At 33.8% G+C, this 21,348-nt stretch overlaps 1 protein-coding gene across 14 annotated transcripts; it reads left to right on the top strand.

Annotated features, from left to right (window-relative positions):
- Positions 1-11,870: 11,870 nt before the first annotated feature.
- On the top strand, positions 11,871-21,089 carry LOC108460418 (lysine-specific histone demethylase 1 homolog 3-like). Of its 14 annotated transcripts, XR_008280185.1 has the most exons (11): positions 11,879-12,130; positions 12,466-14,167; positions 14,521-14,662; positions 14,784-17,075; positions 17,206-17,299; positions 17,464-17,831; positions 18,265-18,945; positions 19,032-19,106; positions 19,557-19,874; positions 20,647-20,685; positions 20,981-21,089. XR_008280185.1 is itself a non-coding variant. In XM_053025790.1 (10 exons), exons 3-10 carry the CDS (start codon positions 12,597-12,599, stop codon positions 19,620-19,622), a joined length of 5,289 nt encoding a protein of 1,762 aa, XP_052881750.1. In that variant the 5' UTR covers positions 11,871-12,126; positions 12,272-12,348; positions 12,466-12,596; the 3' UTR covers positions 19,623-21,089. The 14 variants fall into 14 exon arrangements, 8 of the variants coding, with proteins under 8 accessions (XP_052881750.1, XP_052881749.1, XP_052881747.1 ...); XM_053025790.1 differs by adding an exon at positions 12,272-12,348 and having other exon boundaries at positions 11,871-12,126; positions 19,557-21,089; XM_053025789.1 differs by adding an exon at positions 12,272-12,348 and having other exon boundaries at positions 11,872-12,130; positions 19,557-21,089.
- The last annotated feature ends 259 nt before the right edge of the window (positions 21,090-21,348 follow it).

The raw sequence follows: 21,348 nt of genomic DNA, 5'->3' as shown, positions 1-21,348 counted from the left end.
TGTACAAAACAAATCCCATTTACATGCCACATAAGCAAGTTCGAAACAAATGAAAATCTACCAACATAAAGTCTGAGTAATGTGAGCTCTGCATTGACTTGATCCTCCCATTCTGCAAAATGCCAACTACAAAAACTAGAAAATGAAATAGAATAAGCATTTTGTATGCTTAGTAAGTTCATAGATAAAACTTCACTTAGCTTACCTTGATCAATCAACAATTTAAAACAATTAAGACATACTGAGACTAACATGAAAGTCCTTTAGCATCCTGCTACTTTCACATGTACGTTAACAAGTACATTAAAAGATTAGTATATTTGCAACAAGACCTTGAAACTCAATTCATATACATATACAACTATTTTATTATACATCATATAATGTTTGAATTATGTTCAGACTATAAACACAACCATTCAATTCATGATCATACCTTTCAATCGTTTCATTTCCATTTTAGTCATCGTTTACATTTTATTTTTCATAGTTCACATAAATAAGGTGAGTATAGCATATGTAATTAGCATAACTTCTCAATCTATTTAGCATAATTAAATCAGTGCTACTCAATTAGAAGTATCGATACATATTCACCATGTATATCAATTTAATCAATTATATCTATTTTTAGTCATAAGACATATACCATCACACGATGAACTAGATTATCAAATTCAAATACACAAAACTAATTTACTTCCACAAACTGTAGAGTCGGTTTATTTAAACAAGCTTTATTCGATGCTACTCACTTAACCTATCGAGAATTCGCAACACGTACTAGATCTCAACCATTGATAAAATATAATGCGATGTTGCTCACTCAAGCTATCGAGAATCTGGAACTTATGCTGGATCTCAGCCATTGCTAAAGAATAATTCGGTTTGCTCACACAAGTTGTAGGCCATGTTTATTGCAAACTTTATTCGATGCTACTCACTGAAGCTATCAAGAATACACAATACATGCTGGATCTCAGCCATCAATAACGAAATCCTTGACCAACACCCGATTTCTTTTTTAACCTTAATGATATGTCATTCATATTCTAATTGTTTACTAAATTCATACAGGCACCGTTATAATTTTTGTATCATTTCAACCCTATAATCATATAAACACTTTTCACATATCGAATAACAATCTATATACATTTTAAACATTGTAACATCATCAGATACATACTATTCAACTACATATACCAATTTACATCATTCGATGCCATGTATTTATTCATTTTTACCATGTATTTCATATTTTACAATTTAGTCCATTTGATGACACAACTCATTGAAATTACATTCAATTTAAATTAATATACATTATAGTATAATTCAAACATAACATAATATAATATAATAAGTTCCATATGAACTTACTTGGGAAAATCACAACAAACAAGGTGTCCGGGGCTAATATACAATTTCTTATTTTTCTCAATTATCTACCGATTGATTCAAACCCCAATCTACAATAATTCATTGCAATTTATCAATTTCAATAGCATTATATCATCCTATTATAAGTATAATTCAGTTCAATTTCACTTGTCAAAAATTTCCTAAAATTTTGAATTTTATTCAATTTAGTCCTTACAACTAAAATAGTTATATCTTTCAAATTCAAGCTTTGTTTTTCAATTCAATTTCATTTTCATCCTTCTATAAACCTCTATTATCTAAAATTACCAAAAAAAATGATAGTTTCACCAATGATTCATTTTAGTCCCTATATGCAAAACTAACATTTAAACTTTTATAATTTAGTTCTTTTATCATTTTTAAGCTTAAAAGCTAACAATTAAACACCAAAAGCTTTAAAAATAATCAATGGTAACATTTAAAACTTTAATATTTTTACGATTTAATACTCAAGCTAGCTAGGTTAAGCTACAACGATATCAAAAACATAAAATTTACGAAAAACGGACACCAAGGGACTTACCAGGCAAGGGTCAAAATTTTTTGAAGCTAAAACAATAGCTTCCTCTTTTCTTTGTGGTGGTTCGATCAAGAAGACGAACATGGAATAAAAAATGGTTTTCTTTTCCTTTAATTATGATAAATCATATATATTTTATTTCATTGAGTTAAAATAACATTTTAATATTATTAACAAATTTAATGCCCCACCAACCGTCCACCACTTTTAAGAAGTGGTTAATTGCCACTTTAAGCCTTGGTCAATTTACCATTTAAGTCTTTTAGCAAATAAAAATCCTTAGCGATTAACTTTTACCACTTTTATGATTTAATCTTTGTACCTTAATTGGTCACTAATTCGGCAAAATTACCTATCCAAAATTCAATTCATCTATCTCAGTTTACAAAAATGAGGTCCCGATACCTCATTTTCCAAAACCACTGACTTTAAAGTCGATACACTTATACCTTAAGTAATTGTCCACTAAACAAATTCATTAGACCAAAATCTAATATAATAATATAATTAACTCGTAAATATTAATAAATAATATTTATTGACTCAATCATCAAAATACGAGGTTCCGAAACCACCGTTTCTGGCACCATTGAAAATCGAGCTATTATAGGACAGGTGAGGGGTATTACACTTAGAAATATCAAAGCTTAAGTTTAGTCGATTTTAGGACAGTACCGAGGCATTGCATAACATATAAAAGTATATGTCACTTAAGGAAATTAAATGGTGTATTGTGATCCTGACCCGAGCAATCTTAAATGTGATTTTAAAATGTCAGTCGACTCTAAAGAAATGGTTGGCGAAGAAGTATAAAGTAATGCTCCAAACTTGGAGAAAGGGAGGAATCAACCACCTTCGGCACAAGAACTGCCACTTGCACATGAGGGACCACAAAGAGAAGCCTTGTAACACATATAACCCGTACCCATCGCCGGATTAGGGTTGCGACGTATTATCATACAATCCAGAACAATTAATAATAGATAGCATCAAGTTGCCAATTTAATTAACATAATTTCATAATAATTCAGATCGGAGTAATACATTCATTTATGGGCCTTAAATCGAGCTTACGTGGCCTTAAAAATAATTTAGGAATAATCAGGGACTAATTAAAAATAAATCAGAAAGTTCAAGAAAAAACTAAAAAAATTCAAAACAGAAGTCACACGACCATGTGTCCAGGCTATGTGACAGAGCCTAGACCGTGTGGTTCTAGAAATGGTCATGTGGCTACTTGTGTGATAGACTGTGTACCCTTTGAAATAATTTCACACAACCATGTCGCAAGCCGTGTGCTAGCTTATGTAGCATTCGAAATACCTTTACATGGCCTTGTTGTAGGCTGTGTGCTAGACCATGTTCGAAAATGTTTTGAGACACACAGTCGTGTTGCAAGCTGTGTGTTAGCCTGTGTGAAACTTGCACCTAACATGTTCAGGGCACACGCTCAAGTGGGTTGCCCATGTGTGACACACAACCATGTGACAGCCCGTGTCTTAGGCCGTGTGTGCCCAAAAATTACACAAAACATGATTAATTTACATTCAAATGTTTAGGTACCTAAACCAACTTATAAGACATGATCACAAGCCATCAGAACACATTTAAAAGCACTCAAACCATGCCAAAACAAACAAACTACGTGCCTAACCGATGTACCATCAATGACTCCACAAATCAACATTTATATTCAACCATTTAAGTTAAATCTCAATTCACAAGTTTATAACTTAGTGGTTAATAATCACCTAGAGTACTATACCAAAATTCATGTCAAGACTTACCATTTTCCATTAACATTTCCTAGTATCATGCATGCGCATATTCATTGACCATTTAACTCAACAATATTATAAGCATAGCAAGTTATACAATTTAAGTACTCATGAACATTATAAAACATAACCAAATGCTCCTATTACATGCCATATAAGCCAAATTGAATTCATAATCTAACAAGGAACCTCGGATAGTGTAATTCTTTGAGTTGATCCGATCATCCAATTTCCACAAAATAGTATCTATAAGGAAACAAACCAATAACATGAGTAAGCTTCATATAGCTTAGTAAGTTCATCGATTTAGCTATAAAGCTTACTGAATTAAACATAATAATTCAAATAACAAGATTAATGAACAGAGTTCCTGTCAACAGAGTTATTATCAGAATTCCTGTCAATCACAGCTCACAACAGGTGAGAAATACTCAATAATAGTACAAATCAGTTTTCCATATTTCAATAACATTTAGTGATCAATAAATAATTCTCGATGAACAATATACAGATAAGAGTACATGGTTATCAATCTAAAACACGCCAAACGCTCAAACGAGCCAATCCAACTGATAACACGCCTCAGTACCAAGTGCATTACATTTGCCCCCGATAACATGCTAGAAACATTGTAAATATAACATGATAGTCCACAACAAATGCTGGACTTCACTATATTTAGTGGATAGGAAATACACAAGAATCATCTCATCTCATACCAATCCCGTATAGCACACTATAACTTATCGGCATGCTAATCATACTTTATCATACGTTCATCGACTCAAAATATTTCATTCAGTAATCAATACCATATCAATTTATTATTTCCATTCTCAATTACTTGCATCAATATTATTCATCATTCTACAATCAAGTTTATATAATAAACATTTAAAATATATTACAATTATCCGAACGAACTTACCAGACTAAACTACAACAATGACAAAGTACAGGGACTATTCTGCAATTTTCTCTTCCTCGATTTTCCACTCGTTCTTGATCTAAAATAATAATTTCATTCCATTCACTAATTCCACAGCAAAATCAACTCATTTTAAGCAACAAAGTTATATTTGACATTTTTACAAAATTACCCCCAATATTTTAATTTTATGCAATTTAGTCCCTAAGCCCAAAATATGCAATTTAACCAATTTTAAACAAAAAAAAGTTTAGTCGAATTGTTTAAGGCCTCTCTACTACCCATAATTTCAATTATATCACATCAAGTACAAGTAAGTTTATTACTTTAAGAATTTAGTACTTAAATGTTAAAATCATCAAAAACTACTTCACAAAATAGACCTATCTAACAACTAAACTCAATAATTTTTCATAAAAATTCAAGAACATACAAAACTCATCAATGGCATAACCCATAAAATTTGACATTTTTGCAAATTAGTCCCCAAGTTAGCTAGATCAAGCTAATACAAGCTCGAAAACATAAAAATTACTAAAAACAGGCAAGGTTTACCTACCTAATCAAGTAACCCTAAGCGATAGAAGCTTGCTTCTCCCTTGGAAATGGAGTTTCAATTTTTAATTTTGTTATTCTTTAATTTTAACTTACCTTTTTCCCTATTTACAAAATTAACCTTTAAAAACAATTGAAATTTCATGAATTCCATCACTTATACCGTCCACTAATACCTCAATGGTAAATTTACCATTCAATGAGGGTTTAATTGCATAATTGGTCCTTCAATTATATTAATTTCCAACTAAATAAGCTTAATTTCAATTTAACCCTAAACTAATTAAGACTAAATAAGCAAATAGCCCAAAAGTTAGTGGATTAATCATATCCACCACCGCTTGGACTTTTTTTAACATGGTTTAATTACCATTTTGGTCCTTTTACTATTTTAAATCTATAGTGATTAACTTTGACCTCTTTTACAATTTAATCATTTTACCTTAATTAAGCAACCAATTGTCAAAATTATCAAACTAAACTTCAATTCACCTATAATACGATTCTGTAAATATTTAATAAAAATATTTAAGGCCTTAAATTACGAAAACGGGATCCCAATACCTTAATTTCAAAAACCACTTGACTTTTGAACCGAACCAGTTATATTTATTTATTCCTTCAATTTATAAAAATAAAATATTAAGATAAAATTCAATATAATATTATAATTGACTCAAAATATTAAATAATAATACGAACTTATTCGTCGAATTTATGGTCCCAAAACCACTGTTTCCGACAACACTAAAAAATAGGTTGTTACAAAACTTTTTCGAAATGATGAACGAATGGTATCATTAGTTCATCGAGGTTGTTCCTCCAGCTTCCAGACCTCTAGCTCCTCCCTTTCCACTTCAAGTGATACCTTTTGCACCACAACCTCAGGGAAGTGATAGAACTGCATCCTAATTTGTTCTTTGAATAAGAGTCGGTAGAAATCTTAGCTTGAGAAATGAAAGAGTTGAGAAAAAAGCACGTGCCATCAATGAAAGTCTTATGGCGAAGCCATAGTGTGGAAGAAGCTCATTGGGAATCGAAAGAGCTGATGAAATCACAATATCACCACCTTTTTTCAGGTAAACTTCAAGGACAAAATTTCCTAAAGGATGGGAGAATTGTAATGACCTAATTTTAGAAAAGGTTGAAAAATACGATTTTAAAACTCAATTCCGTAAATCGAGTCAATGAAATCATGAATAGAAGAATTTTCATATTTAGCATGAAAATATATTAGAGTTCAATCGAGTAATTAAATTAGGAAAATCATTTATTATAGTTCAGGGATTAAATTGTAAAAGTTCAATCACTATTGAATTTTAATTTGGAAAATATTTGAGGGCCCAATTGGCAATTAACCAAAAGGCTTAATGGTTTTGTAACCATTAAATTTTTGTAAATAAGTGGAATTTGATGTCATCCACTTATCTTTCATTAAACAAGCTTAATTAGCAAATTAAGCAAATTTAATAGTTAAAAATTAAGTTAATTAAGCTTAATGATATTTGTAACTAAAGTATATATAGCAAAGTGAGTGGTAGATGACAACATTCATCATCTTCTCCCTTATTTTGTGTCATCCCTAGCCAAAGGAAGGGAGAAAATTCCTTTTTGTTTCTTTTCCAATTTGGTCCAAAATCCCTAAAGTACTTAAGTCCTTTCTTTGAAATTTTTATAGATTTTTAATCTAATAGACTTGATTAAGTTATAACGTGTATTAGATTTTCAAGTTGTTAAGTTAAATGCAAGTTTCTATTAATGTATATTTGATGAAATTGAGTTTGATTTTGATAAGAAATTGAAATATGAGTTTTGAGCATGTTAAACTAAGTTAGAAGGTTGTGGAAAGTGATGGAATTGATTAGAAATTTAACTAAGCTTGATAGTTAATTTTATGACATTAGGGACTAAATTGAATAAATTGAAAGTTGCTAAGAAATTATGCTATATATTATAAATATAAGGTCATTAATGAAAGAATATGAAATTTGATTTTAATTTGATGTTAAATATAAAAATATGAGTATATTAGATATAGGTACTAAAATGAATAAGGTGCAAACTATGCTTAATTATGTATTTTTCATGTGATTGGTTGAAAACTAATACCGTTTCTATGATTGAATTATCATACATAGCTAAAGACGACGTCAAGTCGTCTCGAGATAAAGAAAAGGTGAGAACCATAGTTGAGTACCTATTACGATTTGTGCTTTCATGATTTGAATTAAATATATATATATATGTGTATATATATATATTCATATAACTTGTTACAAACTAGCTTGATTAAGGTCATGGCCCTACTTGTTTCATGATTCGGTAAGTATTATATGGTCGGTAACTTGTGAAAAATGTGGTGATATGCATATGATGACATGAAATGATATGAATCGAATTGAGTATGATATAAATTAGTATTGTATGAAACTATGATATGTGATCATGTACAGTTAGCATATCATAGAATTAGTGTACAGGATTTTACTTCGGTTTATACCGATGAGGCATGGAGTGCATATTATACTTCGGACATTTCGATAAGGTGCTAGGCACATTTATTTACTTTGGTTTATACCGATGAGGCACGAAACGAATGTCATACTTCGAGCATAACGATGAGGCACTGAGTGTTAGATATTTTGGTGTGATTGTTGGATAATCTGTGTATCCATCTTGAGTTCGTGTCCGATTAATAGGGATAATGAACTTATATTTTGTTTATTGACATTTGATATGATATGCTAATTATGAATGATGTATCATATATGTATTAATGTTAAAGATGTTATGTGAAGTACCATGTGGTCTGATTTTTACGAGCCTTGAGGGTCGATCCGATTGTAAAATGAATAAGTGGATCCCAGATAGAAATGAGAAAATTAAATGAATCTTATGATATGCTATGATATATATGAAATTTGGATATGATGATAAAAAGGGATTACATGTTCATGTATGAAATATCAAATGAAATATGGTATGAGGCTATGCACATGAGACATGAAATGCAAGCTTGATTTAGTTTATAGTTGGATCATATATTGATTGTATTTGATATCTTGTTTATATTTATTTATTGATTTAAATCATGTTAGCACCACTGAGCTTCATTGCTCAGTGTACTATTTGTTTATTTTGTGCGCAAGTATCGTATATTTCAAAGTCCCTAAGTGATCAGTAGCATCCAGGTTCAACTCTTGACTTAGCAAGTTTGTACAGTTTCAATATGTTAATAGCAAGTGACATGTACCTATGTTGAGTTGGTCTTTAGTTTGAGTTGTTATTTTGGTATTTATGTTTAGAAATGTTATACTTAAGTATGATCACATGAGTGTTAATCTAATTGTATAATGATATGCTTTCTTATCCAAGTTATGTGATACTATGATTTGAATTTAAAAACTTACTTGTATGCCAAGTGAATTATTGTGATGCTAGACTTTAGAACGAATAGGTATGTACTTGAGATCATACACTTATAACGGATTGATATGTTGAGAATGATGAATTGACATTTGAATTAATGCCTAAAATGCTATGTGATGAGTTTTTGGGTCATTTTGACCATTTGGTATTAGTGCTTGATAGTGTCGTGAATCGAGCCTCTATTCTTGTAGTCACGACTCTCCCCTGCTGAGATCGCGACATTGAGCCTCATGTCCTCAAGGTCACGATGTTTCTCTATTGAAGTTGTGACGTCAAATTCTTGTTTTCAAGGTCGCAACTTACCTCAGTTGAAGTTGCGACATCATGCTTCCGCCCTCAATGTGACGACATTCATCCTTCAATGTCGTGACTTAATCCCTGAATTGGTAAATGTTATATTTTAGTCCTTCATTTGTTACCGATGTTTTATAAGAGCTTTCATAAGCTCACTGATAACTCGGATTTGAATAAATAATGTGTTTTTATTAAGATTAGAAACTTGATTACTTGTATGACTTGTCTATTTGATATTAAAATACAATCATAGTTGCTTCGATAATGAATGTGGCATTTCACATCTCGGATCTGACAATCTAGTCGGGGGTAGGGTGTTACATAGTCTATTAATAAGCGTAAATAAAAAAAAGCTATTAGCTCCTTCTCTTTTCCTACTACTTGATTTTCTCTACTACTCCAACAGATTTTTCGCGAGTATTTTATATGCATGATTTTTTAAATTTATTCCAAAACAAGTTAAATATATATATGATTTTATATGTGCATTATTATATTTAGAAATATATGTAAAACAATTTTGAAACAATTAAAATTATAAATTAAAAAATAATATAGAAATTATCAATTAAATTCTATTATTAATATTTAATCTAAATATTTGTTAAGAATAAAGTTTATTATAAAATTAAAGACATGATATAAGGGTAATTTCATAAATTATCATTATATTCCTAGGAAGATGCTTAGTGAGTCAAATGTGATAATATAATTTTTCTAGTGTTATACAAGATGCCTCTTTTTATTTACTTCAAACTTTTAAAATACCAATTCACCTCCTCTTGAAGTTTTTTTATTGTCAGATGTTTATTGTTTTGTGGTGGGTACAAAGATTCTTTTAATTTTTTTCTTCTTTTTGCGATGTACTAATTTATAAATTTGTCGTAGTATTTACAGGAGAAAAGAATATGCATTTAGTGTTTCTTTCTAATTATGATTTGTTTTTTATTATAACTTTTCTAATTTTTATTTGAAAATTTTTAATTAAGTTTGAAGAAATTCTAAAAATCGGTAAAAATATTGGAAACAGGTTTCCACTTTCTACTAATTGTTTTGAAAAAATTACTCTTTATTTCAATATTTTTAATTAAATAAAATCCTAATTAGAATCTAACAGTATATTTGGTTCATATGAATGGCAATGTCATTCAAGCCATATTCGACGCGATCCCTCCATTCAGTAGTTTAGTTGTAGGTAATATCATTGAGACGAATAGGTGATTACAACCCACTTCAATAAAAATGCTGAATAGCCATTCAGGGCATCACCCTCCAAATGACTATTCGGTGTTTCTAGGAATGCAACAAAAAAAAATATTCCCGTTTTACCCAACTCAACACATCTTGTAGCAACATAACTCGCAAATTAAAAAGAAAAAATAATAAAAGAAAATAGTTTTAAAAAAGAGAGGATATAAGAGCTTGGATTTAGTTTACAAAGACAAATCCGAACAAACCTGTCTAGAGATTGGCTATATCAAGGCTTGAATTCCTTATTCACAAGTTGATGGAATTGAAATTGATGACCAACAAAGCTTGTGATCTCGCTTTCATTTCTGTTCTTTCTTTTCCTACAAAGTTCGTTTTTCTCCTTAACGATTTATGTTTGTTTGGCCAAAAAATATGATTATGAATTTGAGTATTTTCAGTGAACTTTAAAACTTGAAAACTTAGGGGAAAGGAAGATAATAGAAAGAAAAATAACATATCAAAAAATGGAAAATGACGGTGAATTTTGGGCCAACATTTGATAAATAGTGAGCCGGTGACGGTGGGAAACAATGCTTAATGGTGGCAAGTTGCAGGTTTTTGGAAAATTGTAGAAGGGGACTCATGAGGTAAAGGTAGAGGGAGAAGAAAATGGGAAAAAAAAAGGGAGAGAAAATTTGTTACAAATAATCATGTTTTAATATAATTTAATACGTCAGTAACTATGAAGTTTGATAAAAATAAATATTGATATAAATAAATATATTGAAACATGATTAAATTATATTTAATAATAATTATGTTAAAATTAGATGTACTCATAGGCCTGGTTGGGTTTGGGCCGAGCTCAACTAAAAATTTAGGCCCATTTACTAGGCCTGGGCTTGGCCTAACCCAAAAAATAGGCTTAAAATTTTACCCAAGCTCGACTCGGATAAAAATGATAAAACTCGGGCCGAGCCGACCGACAATATTAATTTTTATATTATTTTTATATAAATTTTAAATATATATAATACAAAAAATACTAAAAATATCAAAATAATTATTTCCCAACAAATTAAAAATAAATTTTAAAAATATGTAGAATTAAATAACACTAAGATAAATACAACTTAACAAGCAAATGTCTCTAAAATAATAACAAAATTAACAAATATCTTTAAAATAATAACAAAGTTAACAATAAAATAAGTTTTATACGATATTCAAACAAAAACAATAAAATAGTAACAACATAATAGTAAAATGGTAGCAAAATATGGAGAAAACAACAAGAAAATAACATTCAAAAAATAAAAAAAAACATATTTTTTATCTTTTAGTGAATTCGGGCGGGCCCGAAAAAAAAAAATCTTACCCGAGGCCCAGTCCTTTTTTAAACAAGCCTTATTTTTTTTATCCAAGCTAATTTTTCGGGTCTATATTTTTGTCCAAACCCTACCACATTTCGAGCGGGGCTTTGGGTTGGGAGGTCTAGTTAAAATATAATTAAATTATTTATTTTTATTAAATTATATTTAATAAATTTTTTTAAAATTTAATAATAATAACAATAATCATCTAACTACAAAATTATTTTAATAGTATTCTGATCATTTAAGTCTTTTTATATTATTACAAGATCTATTTTATTTAGTTAAAAGACTATTACAACTCTATTTTATTTTATTGAACTAAACAATTAAATTACTAATTACAATTCTATTTCATATCTCAATTCTATTATAACCTTATTTCATCCTTTCAACTAAATATGCCGTGAGAAATAATTAGGAAATTATTATTCATATTACTATAATATTTATTGAAAGAATCTATTAAAATTTTCAAAACTTTGATTAGAAATAAATTCTTTTTGGCACTACACCCGTGGTTGCGGGCGTAATGTATAGGGGGAATTACAACAACGACCGCTAACGTGCGCCTCTCACTCTCCTCGACAAATTCCATTAACGCCACCGTTTGCACTGCTCGTCGTCCCTCTGGTAGGTCTGTTTTATTTTCCAATCTCTCTATCTCTTCCTATTTCTTGAGGTATTTTTAGTTATTTTGGAAACCCTAGATTTTTGTTATTTCTTTTTCATTTATTCTTTTCGAAATCTTATTTCCCCATTGGGTTACGTGCAGTAGAGGGAGAGTAGGACCTAGGCATTGACGATAATTTGTGAAAATTCTTTAATCGGAAGAAACTCTATCCATATTTAGCTGTAAGTAGAATTTTTGTGAACATTTCAGGATTGGTTGAGGCTTAGAACTTTTGGCTTATGGCTTTAGTTGCTTATATGAAGGATTCGAAATTATGAGCTTTGCGTTTTTGGTTGTAGAGAGATGGAAAGTGATGATGGTTCAAACTTGAAGGCAGGTCCACCGTTTGCAATTTGATTTGGGAATAATGTTGAGCTAGGGTTAGGAAAGGTTTCATTACAGAATTCCTTTGAAAGTTAGGGACTAGAAAATGGATGGTGGTGGGGGCTCTAAGAAAAGATTAAAGGTCACAGCGGCGGAGGTTGGTGTTGATTCAGATGATGATGAGCCCATTTTGTCTTTGTTGAAGTTAAGGAAACCTAAGAATCCTAAAAAGGATAAGGCTGGATTGGAAGGCAGTGCCGGGAAGTGCCAGAAGGTTGAAGTTAAAGCAGGTAAAACTGTGGATAAAGATGAGGAGGATTTTGGGGGAATGAATGATACATTGGCCAGCTTCAGAAAGAAGTTAAAGGATCCTAAAAAAGATATTGATCCAGGAGCAATGAGGGTAAGGAGTTATTCTTTGAATAAGTCTGTGGAGGGTGGTGGAATTTTGGATGGGAAATCTGTGTCGAACACTGATGTGAAAGGTCAGGATATTGGTGAAGACAGGTCTGATGTGGCTAATGATAAAGTTGTTGGAAAAAAGCGTACAGGGAAAGTAAGGAGAACCAAGTCAGATTCAAAAGCCACGCCTAGTGAGGTTGATGATGAATCTGGAGCTAAACTTGAAGAAGATCAGAATGAGGGAGGTTTGTTGCCTGGGGAAGGTTCGTATCAGTGTTCTCACAAGGCACAATCTGGTTCAGTAGGGAAATCTTGCGCAATTTTGAGTTTGAAACATAATTGCGAGGCTGCTCATCATGCTTCTGATTCAAAGAATCCTAGCAGAAATTATGGTGATAGTTCTCATTCAGTTTCTAGCTCAAGCTTCTCACATTCATCCTCCAAAGAATGCAACACAGCTGAGAATCAAGGATTTGACCATAGTTTGTGTCAACAAGAAAGCATTTTGGAACCAGGTGACGTAACTGTTCAAAAGGATCCTACAGAGCATCCATGTAGGTCATCTAAATTTTGTGACAAGGAAAGATATTGTCATTCCAACATTGAGCTCAGGGACAATTTCTCAGCAATTGACCAGAGGAGTAGACCAGGAAGTGAAAGTTCACAACAAAATAAACATAATCTGTCACTGTCTGTTGTTGATTCACTGAATATGGAAGAAACTTGCACTGATGTTCCAAATTCTTGCGCTGAGGAATACTCTTTAGAAACTTCCATTCATCCCAATGAACTTGTTGCCTCCATTCAGAGGTGCAACTCTGCTCTGGATCAACCTTCTGAAGATGCAAGCCATGGTGCTTGTGGTCCCAGCCATGATACTGTTTTCATCAGCAAAGAGGCCAATGTTGACTCTCCCATTTCAACACCTGATGAAAATGAAAGTTTCCATGAAGATGCAGTCTCTCTCCCTAGTTCAGAAATAAGAAACAGCAAGTCATCAGCTGTCCAGCGAGGTGGGCGCAATATTAAAAAGCGTAGACACGGAGATATGGCTTATGAAGGGGATGCTGATTGGGAAAATTTGCTAACCGAGCAAGGTTTTTTTGGAAATCAACAGTTTGTAGACAGTGATCATTCCTTTAGAGCAAGAGAGAAGTTTGATGAGGCAGCAGTATCATCTGGACTGAAAGCTCGTGCTGTGGGGCCAGTTGAGAAGATCAAATTTAAGGAGGTGTTGAAGTGTAGAGGTGGGCTACAGGAATACTTGGAATGCAGGTTTGTGAATATGTATATAGTTTTATTTGCTGTTTATAATTGTTATGAATGTTTATAAGTATTGGTTCCTTTTTATGTTCTTATTCTGTTTTTGTTTTAAACGATAAACTATAGCTATTAATTACACTGAGACCTTGGGTGCCAGCTTGCCAGGTAGCATCTTTTGTAGTAATTTTTACTTTTATGATCTGTGGTTTGGCATCTAGAGTCATTCATAAAATTTAAGGATTTGTACTTAGTCACTTCCTTTGATAGGAGTTGATATGATTGCTAATTTCCAATGTGCTGCCTTTGAATTTTCTATTTTATAAATTATGTTTTCTTCAATGGAATTTAATTCCTTGGTGCTGCAGGAATCATATTTTAGGTCTTTGGAGCAAAGATGTTAACCGCATTTTGCCTCTTGTTGACTGTGGTGTTAGTGACACTCCTTCAGAGGGTGAACCATCCCGAGCTTCTCTAATTAGGAAGATATATGCATTTCTTGATCAGGGTGTAAGTGTTTGCTCTGAAATGAGTGAAAATTTATCTAGGTGTTAGTTGATGGATATTTTTTTGGATCATATTTTAGTACCTTCGGATTTTATGTTGAAGTTTGGATAACCTCTCTTTGCAGGGTTACATAAACTTTGGAATTTCTTCAAAGAAAGAGAAGGCTGAGCTTAGTGTTAAGGACAACTACAAACTTCTTGAGGGAAGAAAAAGTGATGGTAATTCTGTTGCCTCTGTTGCTGATTCAGAGGATGGAGTTGCCTTTATCCTTGGTCAGGTCAAGAATTCTAAAGCTTCTATGGATGCAAAGACTGGTGTTAGAGTTGTTGATGAAAACCAGGCATCTGAAGCCACAATAGCAATAGCTGAAGTATTGGTTGATTCGATCACACCAAAATTACCTTATATATGCCAGCAAAATAGCAGCGTTAGTGCAAAATTAAACACTGGATTGATTAGTTCGCAGGTTTCAAGTACTGATCTATCTTGTGATGCAATTGATGTTGGAGTAGCCCCTGTAGTAACTCCAGAAGGAAGGAATGACTCACAGTATGTTCAATCTGCAACTTATGATAAACCTGACGGGAATCATCAGCTGCTGAATGATTCAGAGGTCAGAAAGAACATCATAGTTATTGGAGCTGGTCCTGCTGGATTGACTGCTGCACGCCACTTGAAACGTCAGGGATTTTCTGTAGTTGTACTTGAGGCTAGGGATAGGATAGGAGGTCGTGTTTATACTGATTGCTCCTCTCTTTCAGTACCTGTGGATCTTGGGGCTAGCATTATTACTGGAGTTGAGGCTGATGTGTCAACTAATAGAAGACCAGATCCATCCTCATTGATTTGTGCACAGTTGGGGCTAGAGTTAACTGTGTTGAATAGTTCCTGTCCTCTTTATGACATTGTATCTGGTCAAAAGGTTCCTGCTGATCTGGATGATGCTCTGGAAGCTGAATACAATAGTCTTCTTGACGATATGGTGTTTCTTTTTGCTCAAAAAGGTAAAAAAGCAATGACAATTTCTCTTGAGGATGGTTTAGAATATGCCCTAAAAAGGCATCGGATGGAAGAAATAGGAGTAGATATTGAAGAAACAGAATCACATTCTTCAGTGGATGCTTTCTATGACTCAAAAGCAAGCAATATCTTTGGATTTCCTGGAAAAAAACGTTCTGAAGAGGAGATTTTGAGTCCTCTTGAGAGAAGGGTCATTAATTGGCACTATGCTCACTTGGAGTATGGCTGTGCTGCTTCGCTTAAGGAAGTTTCTCTTCCCAACTGGAATCAGGATGATGTTTATGGCGGCTTTGGAGGAGCCCATTGTATGATTAAAGGGGGTTACAGTACGGTGGTTGAGTCTCTTGGAGAAGGGCTTCTGATCCACTTGAACCACGTAGTCACAAATATTTCATACAGCCCAAAGGGCCCGGGGGTTGATAATAGTCATCATAGGCAGGTCAAAGTTTCCACATCAAATGGCAGTGAGTTTTCAGGAGATGCTGTGCTTATCACTGTGCCACTTGGTTGCTTGAAAGCAGGAGCCATAAAGTTTTCTCCTCCGTTGCCCCAATGGAAACATTCTTCCATACAGCAGCTTGGTTTTGGAGTACTTAATAAAGTCGTCTTGGAATTCCCAGAAGTTTTTTGGGATGATACTGTGGATTACTTTGGAGTGACTGCTGAGGAAACAGATAGTAGAGGCCATTGTTTTATGTTTTGGAATGTCCGAAAAACTGTTGGGGCTCCTGTTCTTATAGCCTTAGTGGCTGGTAAGGCAGCTATTGATGGTCAAAATATGAGCGCATCAGATCATGTAAACCATGCTGTAATTATTCTCCGTAAACTTTTTGGAGAGGCTTCAGTTCCTGATCCTGTTGCCTCAGTTGTTACTGATTGGGGAAGGGATCCTTTCAGTTATGGCGCTTACTCCTATGTTGGCATAGGAGCTTCTGGAGAAGACTATGATATGTTGGCCAGGCCTGTTGAGAACTGCTTGTTTTTTGCTGGAGAAGCTACCTGCAAGGAGCATCCTGACACAGTTGGTGGTGCAATGTTGAGTGGGCTTCGGGAGGCTGTGCGATTAATTGACATATTTACCACTGGAAATGATTATACAGCCGAAGTAGAGGCAATGGAGGCTGCCCAGAGACATTCAGAATCAGGAAGGGATGAAGTTAGGGACATAATTAAGAGACTTGAAGCAGTTGAACTTTCTAATGTCTTGTACAAAAACTCTTTGGATCGTGCTCGGGTTTTAAGCAGGGAAGCTTTACTGCGGGACATGTTCTTTAATGTGAAAACCACTGCAGGACGATTGCATCTAGCCAAGAAGTTGTTAGGTCTCCCAGTTGAATCCTTGAAATCCTTTGCTGGGACAAAGGAAGGGCTTAGCACACTCAACTCATGGATGCTGGTATTATTGCTTTTAACTATTTATTATCCGTCCTTGATTCCTAATATGTGGCTTCGTTCTACTAATGCATGTATTTAATGGCATTAAATAATGACTCTGATATTTATTGTGTTCACATTGAAATTTATAGGATTCAATGGGGAAAGATGGGACGCAACTGTTGCGCCATTGTGTTCGTCTTCTTGTGCTTGTCTCAACTGATCTACTTGCAGTTCGTTCATCAGGTATTTGTTTATATTGTGCTATGTAAGTATTTTTTTCATAATGTACTTGCATGGTATGCGTGAAGTTTTTGTTTGTACATTAATTTTATGATGGCTTTTCCATGTAGTAGTATATGAAGATCAAAAGTAGCTACAATAACATTATTATTATTAACTTCTTTCAGGCATAGGGAAAACTGTGAAGGAAAAAATTTGTGTGCATACAAGTCGTGATATACGTGCTATAGCAAGCCAGCTGGTTAATGTTTGGCTTGAAGTCTTCCGTAAGGCAAAAGTTTCTTCAAAGAGAAAATCCCTTAAAGATCCAGCTTCAGGAAAGCCACCTCTGCACTCACAGCATGGTGCTTTTGAGAGTAAAGAAAGCTTGCAGGATCCATTTTCTGCTGGAAAGCAGTATCCTTTAAACATAAAGGAGAATGGCAAATCACTTGATATTGAGGTGGAAGCTGTCGACCAAGGAATGTCAGAGGAAGAGCAGGCTGCCTTTGCTGCTGAAGCAGCTGCCCGAGCTGCAGCAAAAGCAGCTGCAGAGGTATGTCTTTCTTTTACCCTTTCAACGGTGGCATATTAATATGGATGCATTGTCCTTTCTGTGCTTTTGGATGTTTGGCTTTATCTTGTTTCCTTTAAACACCAAAAGATTTATAGAGCTTGTACCCTGTTTTGGTGTTAACTCTTTCAGCATCAGCCTTCTCGTACAATCATTAAGGCTTTGTATTGTGAAAGAATTGAATGAATGCCTCTTTTTTGCATTTGATCAAGTTGATTGACTGGTCGAATTTGGGATAACTTATGATAGTATTTGACATTAATTTAAAAATGCAAAGAGTTGCCTAACATTGCAGTAATCATATTAGTCATGTACATTTCGTTTTTCATCTTCAATAAAAAAATATTTCCTTCTTTCTTTTCTGCTGTGATCATGGACTTGTGTTCAAAAAGAGATTAACTATTGTTCTTCGCAGGCACTTGCATCCACAGGAGCCAACTGCAACAAATTACTGCAGCTTCCTAAGATTCCTTCTTTTCACAAATTTGCCAGAAGGGAGCAATACGCACAAATGGATGAAGGGAAATGGCCTGGTAGTGTTTTTGGAAGACAAGATTGTATATCAGAAATAGACTCTAGGAACTGCAGAGTCAGGGACTGGTCTGTTGATTTCTCTGCTGCTTGTGTTAACCTTGACAATTCCGGAATGTCAGTAGATAACCTGTCTCAGAGGAGCCACTTGAAGCTCAGAGAACATTCTGGAGAAAGTTTGGCTGTGGATAGCAATATCTTCACGAAAGCATGGGTTGATACTGCTGGTAATGGGGGGATCAAGGATTATCATGCCATTGAGAGATGGCAGTCTCAAGCAGCTGCTGCTGATCCAGATTTCTTCCATCCTACAAATTTCAAGGATGAGGAAGATTCAAATACGAGTTCAAGGCAACCAACCTGGAAGAATGATGGACGAGCAAATGAGAGCTCCGTCTCCCAAGTTTCTGTAAACAAGGAGCGATTTGAAAATCATCCCTGTGGAGCTGATTGTATTAAACAGGCTGTCGTTGATTATGTTGCATCATTGCTAATGCCCCTTTATAAGGCAAGAAAAATTGATAAGGAGGGATACAAATCGATAATGAAAAAAACTGCAACAAAGGTTTTTCTTTTCTTTCACGCATTAGCTCTCAATTTTTTTGCTGCCTCTATTTCCAGTCTGGTCTTAGGCTTTTGTTCTTGTACCAGGTAATGGAGCAGGCAACAGATGTAGAGAAAAACATGGCTGTTTTTGAATTTCTTGATTTCAAGCGCAAAAACAAGGTATGCATATGCATTTTAAATGTCCTGTATTAGCTTATATTATTTACCCTGGCTACCTATAGACCTGTTGGTTTTTCTTTCTTCCTTTTTTTATCCCCAATTTTAAATATTCTCTGACACAGACTACTGGCTTTGTAATTGCTGTTGAGATGTTAAAGCCAGAGATTTATTGCTTTTGTTAGGCTTCATTTGTACATTAACTTTTATTTATGATTCTTATTATTATAGTTTTCTTCTTCACAATCATTTTAGCAGACTTTCATTGCTAAACTGATTAGTTCTTGCTTTCCCTTTTACTATGAAGAGGACAACTGCTTGCTTTATTAGATAGCTAACCTTGATGCATCATTCTTACAGATGTGTTATATTCCTTTGTGAAAATGGATACTTAATGGTAGTATATGATTTGGTTTTGTAACTAAACTTAATTTGGATGCTTTTAACATGCAGATTCGTCCCTTTGTAGACAAATTGATTGAGAGGCACATGGCAATGAAGCCAACCATGAATCTATGATGTTGTTAAGGATTGACTAGTTATGCTTTATTGGTTGCTTCTCTGCAAGATGTATAAATGCCTCTCCCGGCTTGAGTTCACTGCCTTAAGTTATAGTGATGCTGGAAAGAGTTATACAATCTGCAGTTCATGATCCAGGTGTCCATAGAACAGAAAAAACATGGTTCTGTGGTTTGCAGTCTTGATTGACCCTCAAAGAGGAAAGCAAAAGTTGCTCAAATTGAAGCCTTATTGCATATTTGATCAGAACTGGTACCGGAATGTGGTAGAAGCTTTTTGGATGCTGAATTAGTTTCTTTATTATAAATGAGATCAATGAAAGTATTGTGGCTATGCATCTCTTGGGAAACTGATTGGCATTGAAGATGACATCAAGATCCTTGTATTATTGGCACAAAGGCAATACTTTAAAGGGTGGTAGTTAAGATCCAATATTTTATTCTTGGATTCCCACAGATTAGACATTACTTGTCTTTTCTTTCTCCTTTTCATTTTGATGTGTATAGCTTAGAATTCTTTTAGTGATGACAAGCATACAGAGATCGTCTATCTGGAAATACTTCAACATTATCCTGATTTTTTAACTGAACATCAATTGCTAACTTCAATTTCTTTCTTCAATTCATTGTTGAAGCAATGATGTTTACATGCATGAAATAAATCCAAGGGGCAATAACTACATTTTTTGTAGTGGGGACGGGTTGAACTGCATGCCATCAGAACACATGAAATATTGTTTTCATCATTCCATGATAAAAACCTTTTGAGCTATTTCCTATATGAAATTTACATTGAAATTATTAGATGAGTTGCTTGCCCGTTGGTATTTGTTTAGATGGTATTGAAGTTGTAGAACACATATTAATATTGTATATCACATCTGCTGGGTAAGTTAGAGGAATGCACTATGGAATACTAGGTGGCCATTTCATTTTATATACTTATTTATACTGAATGTCAATGGAATATACTTGTCATTTCTCGGTTACTAGTTCATTGCTAACACCTCATTTTGGAATTCCAGATTGGCAAAACGTTGCGGCTGGCCAGTGGCCGATGCGAGGTATGAGCTCTTTTGCCTCTTAAACCTGCTAAATTCTCAAGTCCCTGGAAAGTGGAAACTATTGTGCGACCACAGGTTGGGTTATATTATTGCAAAACTCCAATTAATATAGCTGGACCTCGAATATATTTGTGCGTGTGTGTTTTTAAACATTGACTTCGTAAGCAATAGAACAAACTAGATGCAACTGCTTTAGCATGATGGTTTTGGTCCCCATCAAACATTAAGGTAGAGATGTTCACTGGTACTCTATGGAACTTTGGTTGCTTCTGAAGATTTAGCCCTTTATCGCCAGGTTAATGGAGCTGTGGTAGGTTTGTGCTGTGACGCTGTATTTTGTTTACCGTTGACACCTGAATGAATTTAGGGTCATTCAGTTACAAATTAATCTATTTACCTGAAAATTTGCTTTGCATTATATACATATACATTGTACAAAGGAGGCGACAGCCTACAGATGAAGTATACAGATTTGAAGGCCAAATGAGTTGAAGGTTTCTTTTTAATGATGATTATCTGAATTTAGGTTAAAAATTTGTATCATTTTGTTTGTATAAAACTTAATGCTTGTGAAAGTTCACCCATAAGGAAGAGGGGATGTTTGAAGCCATATTTGTAAAGTGTTGGGTGTCTTCGTTATTTTCAGGGGGAAATGTGTTGCTC

The sequence above is a fragment of the Gossypium arboreum genome, chromosome 3 (genome assembly GCF_025698485.1).
Source record: "Gossypium arboreum isolate Shixiya-1 chromosome 3, ASM2569848v2, whole genome shotgun sequence".
In the NCBI taxonomy this organism is placed as follows: Eukaryota; Viridiplantae; Streptophyta; class Magnoliopsida; order Malvales; family Malvaceae; genus Gossypium; species Gossypium arboreum.
Note: the sequence above shows the minus strand (reverse complement) of the source record. Positions and strands in the feature narration are given on the sequence as shown.

Coding starts and splice junctions, on each gene's coding strand:
- LOC108460418 (XM_053025790.1), top strand. CDS start 12,597: ATGGATGGTGGTGGGGGCTCTAAGAAAAGATTAAAGGTCACAGCGGCG. Junction 14,168..14,520: donor CAGGAATACTTGGAATGCAG/GTTTGTGAATAT, acceptor TTGGTGCTGCAG/GAATCATATTTTAGGTCTTT. Junction 17,076..17,205: donor CACTCAACTCATGGATGCTG/GTATTATTGCTT, acceptor TGAAATTTATAG/GATTCAATGGGGAAAGATGG.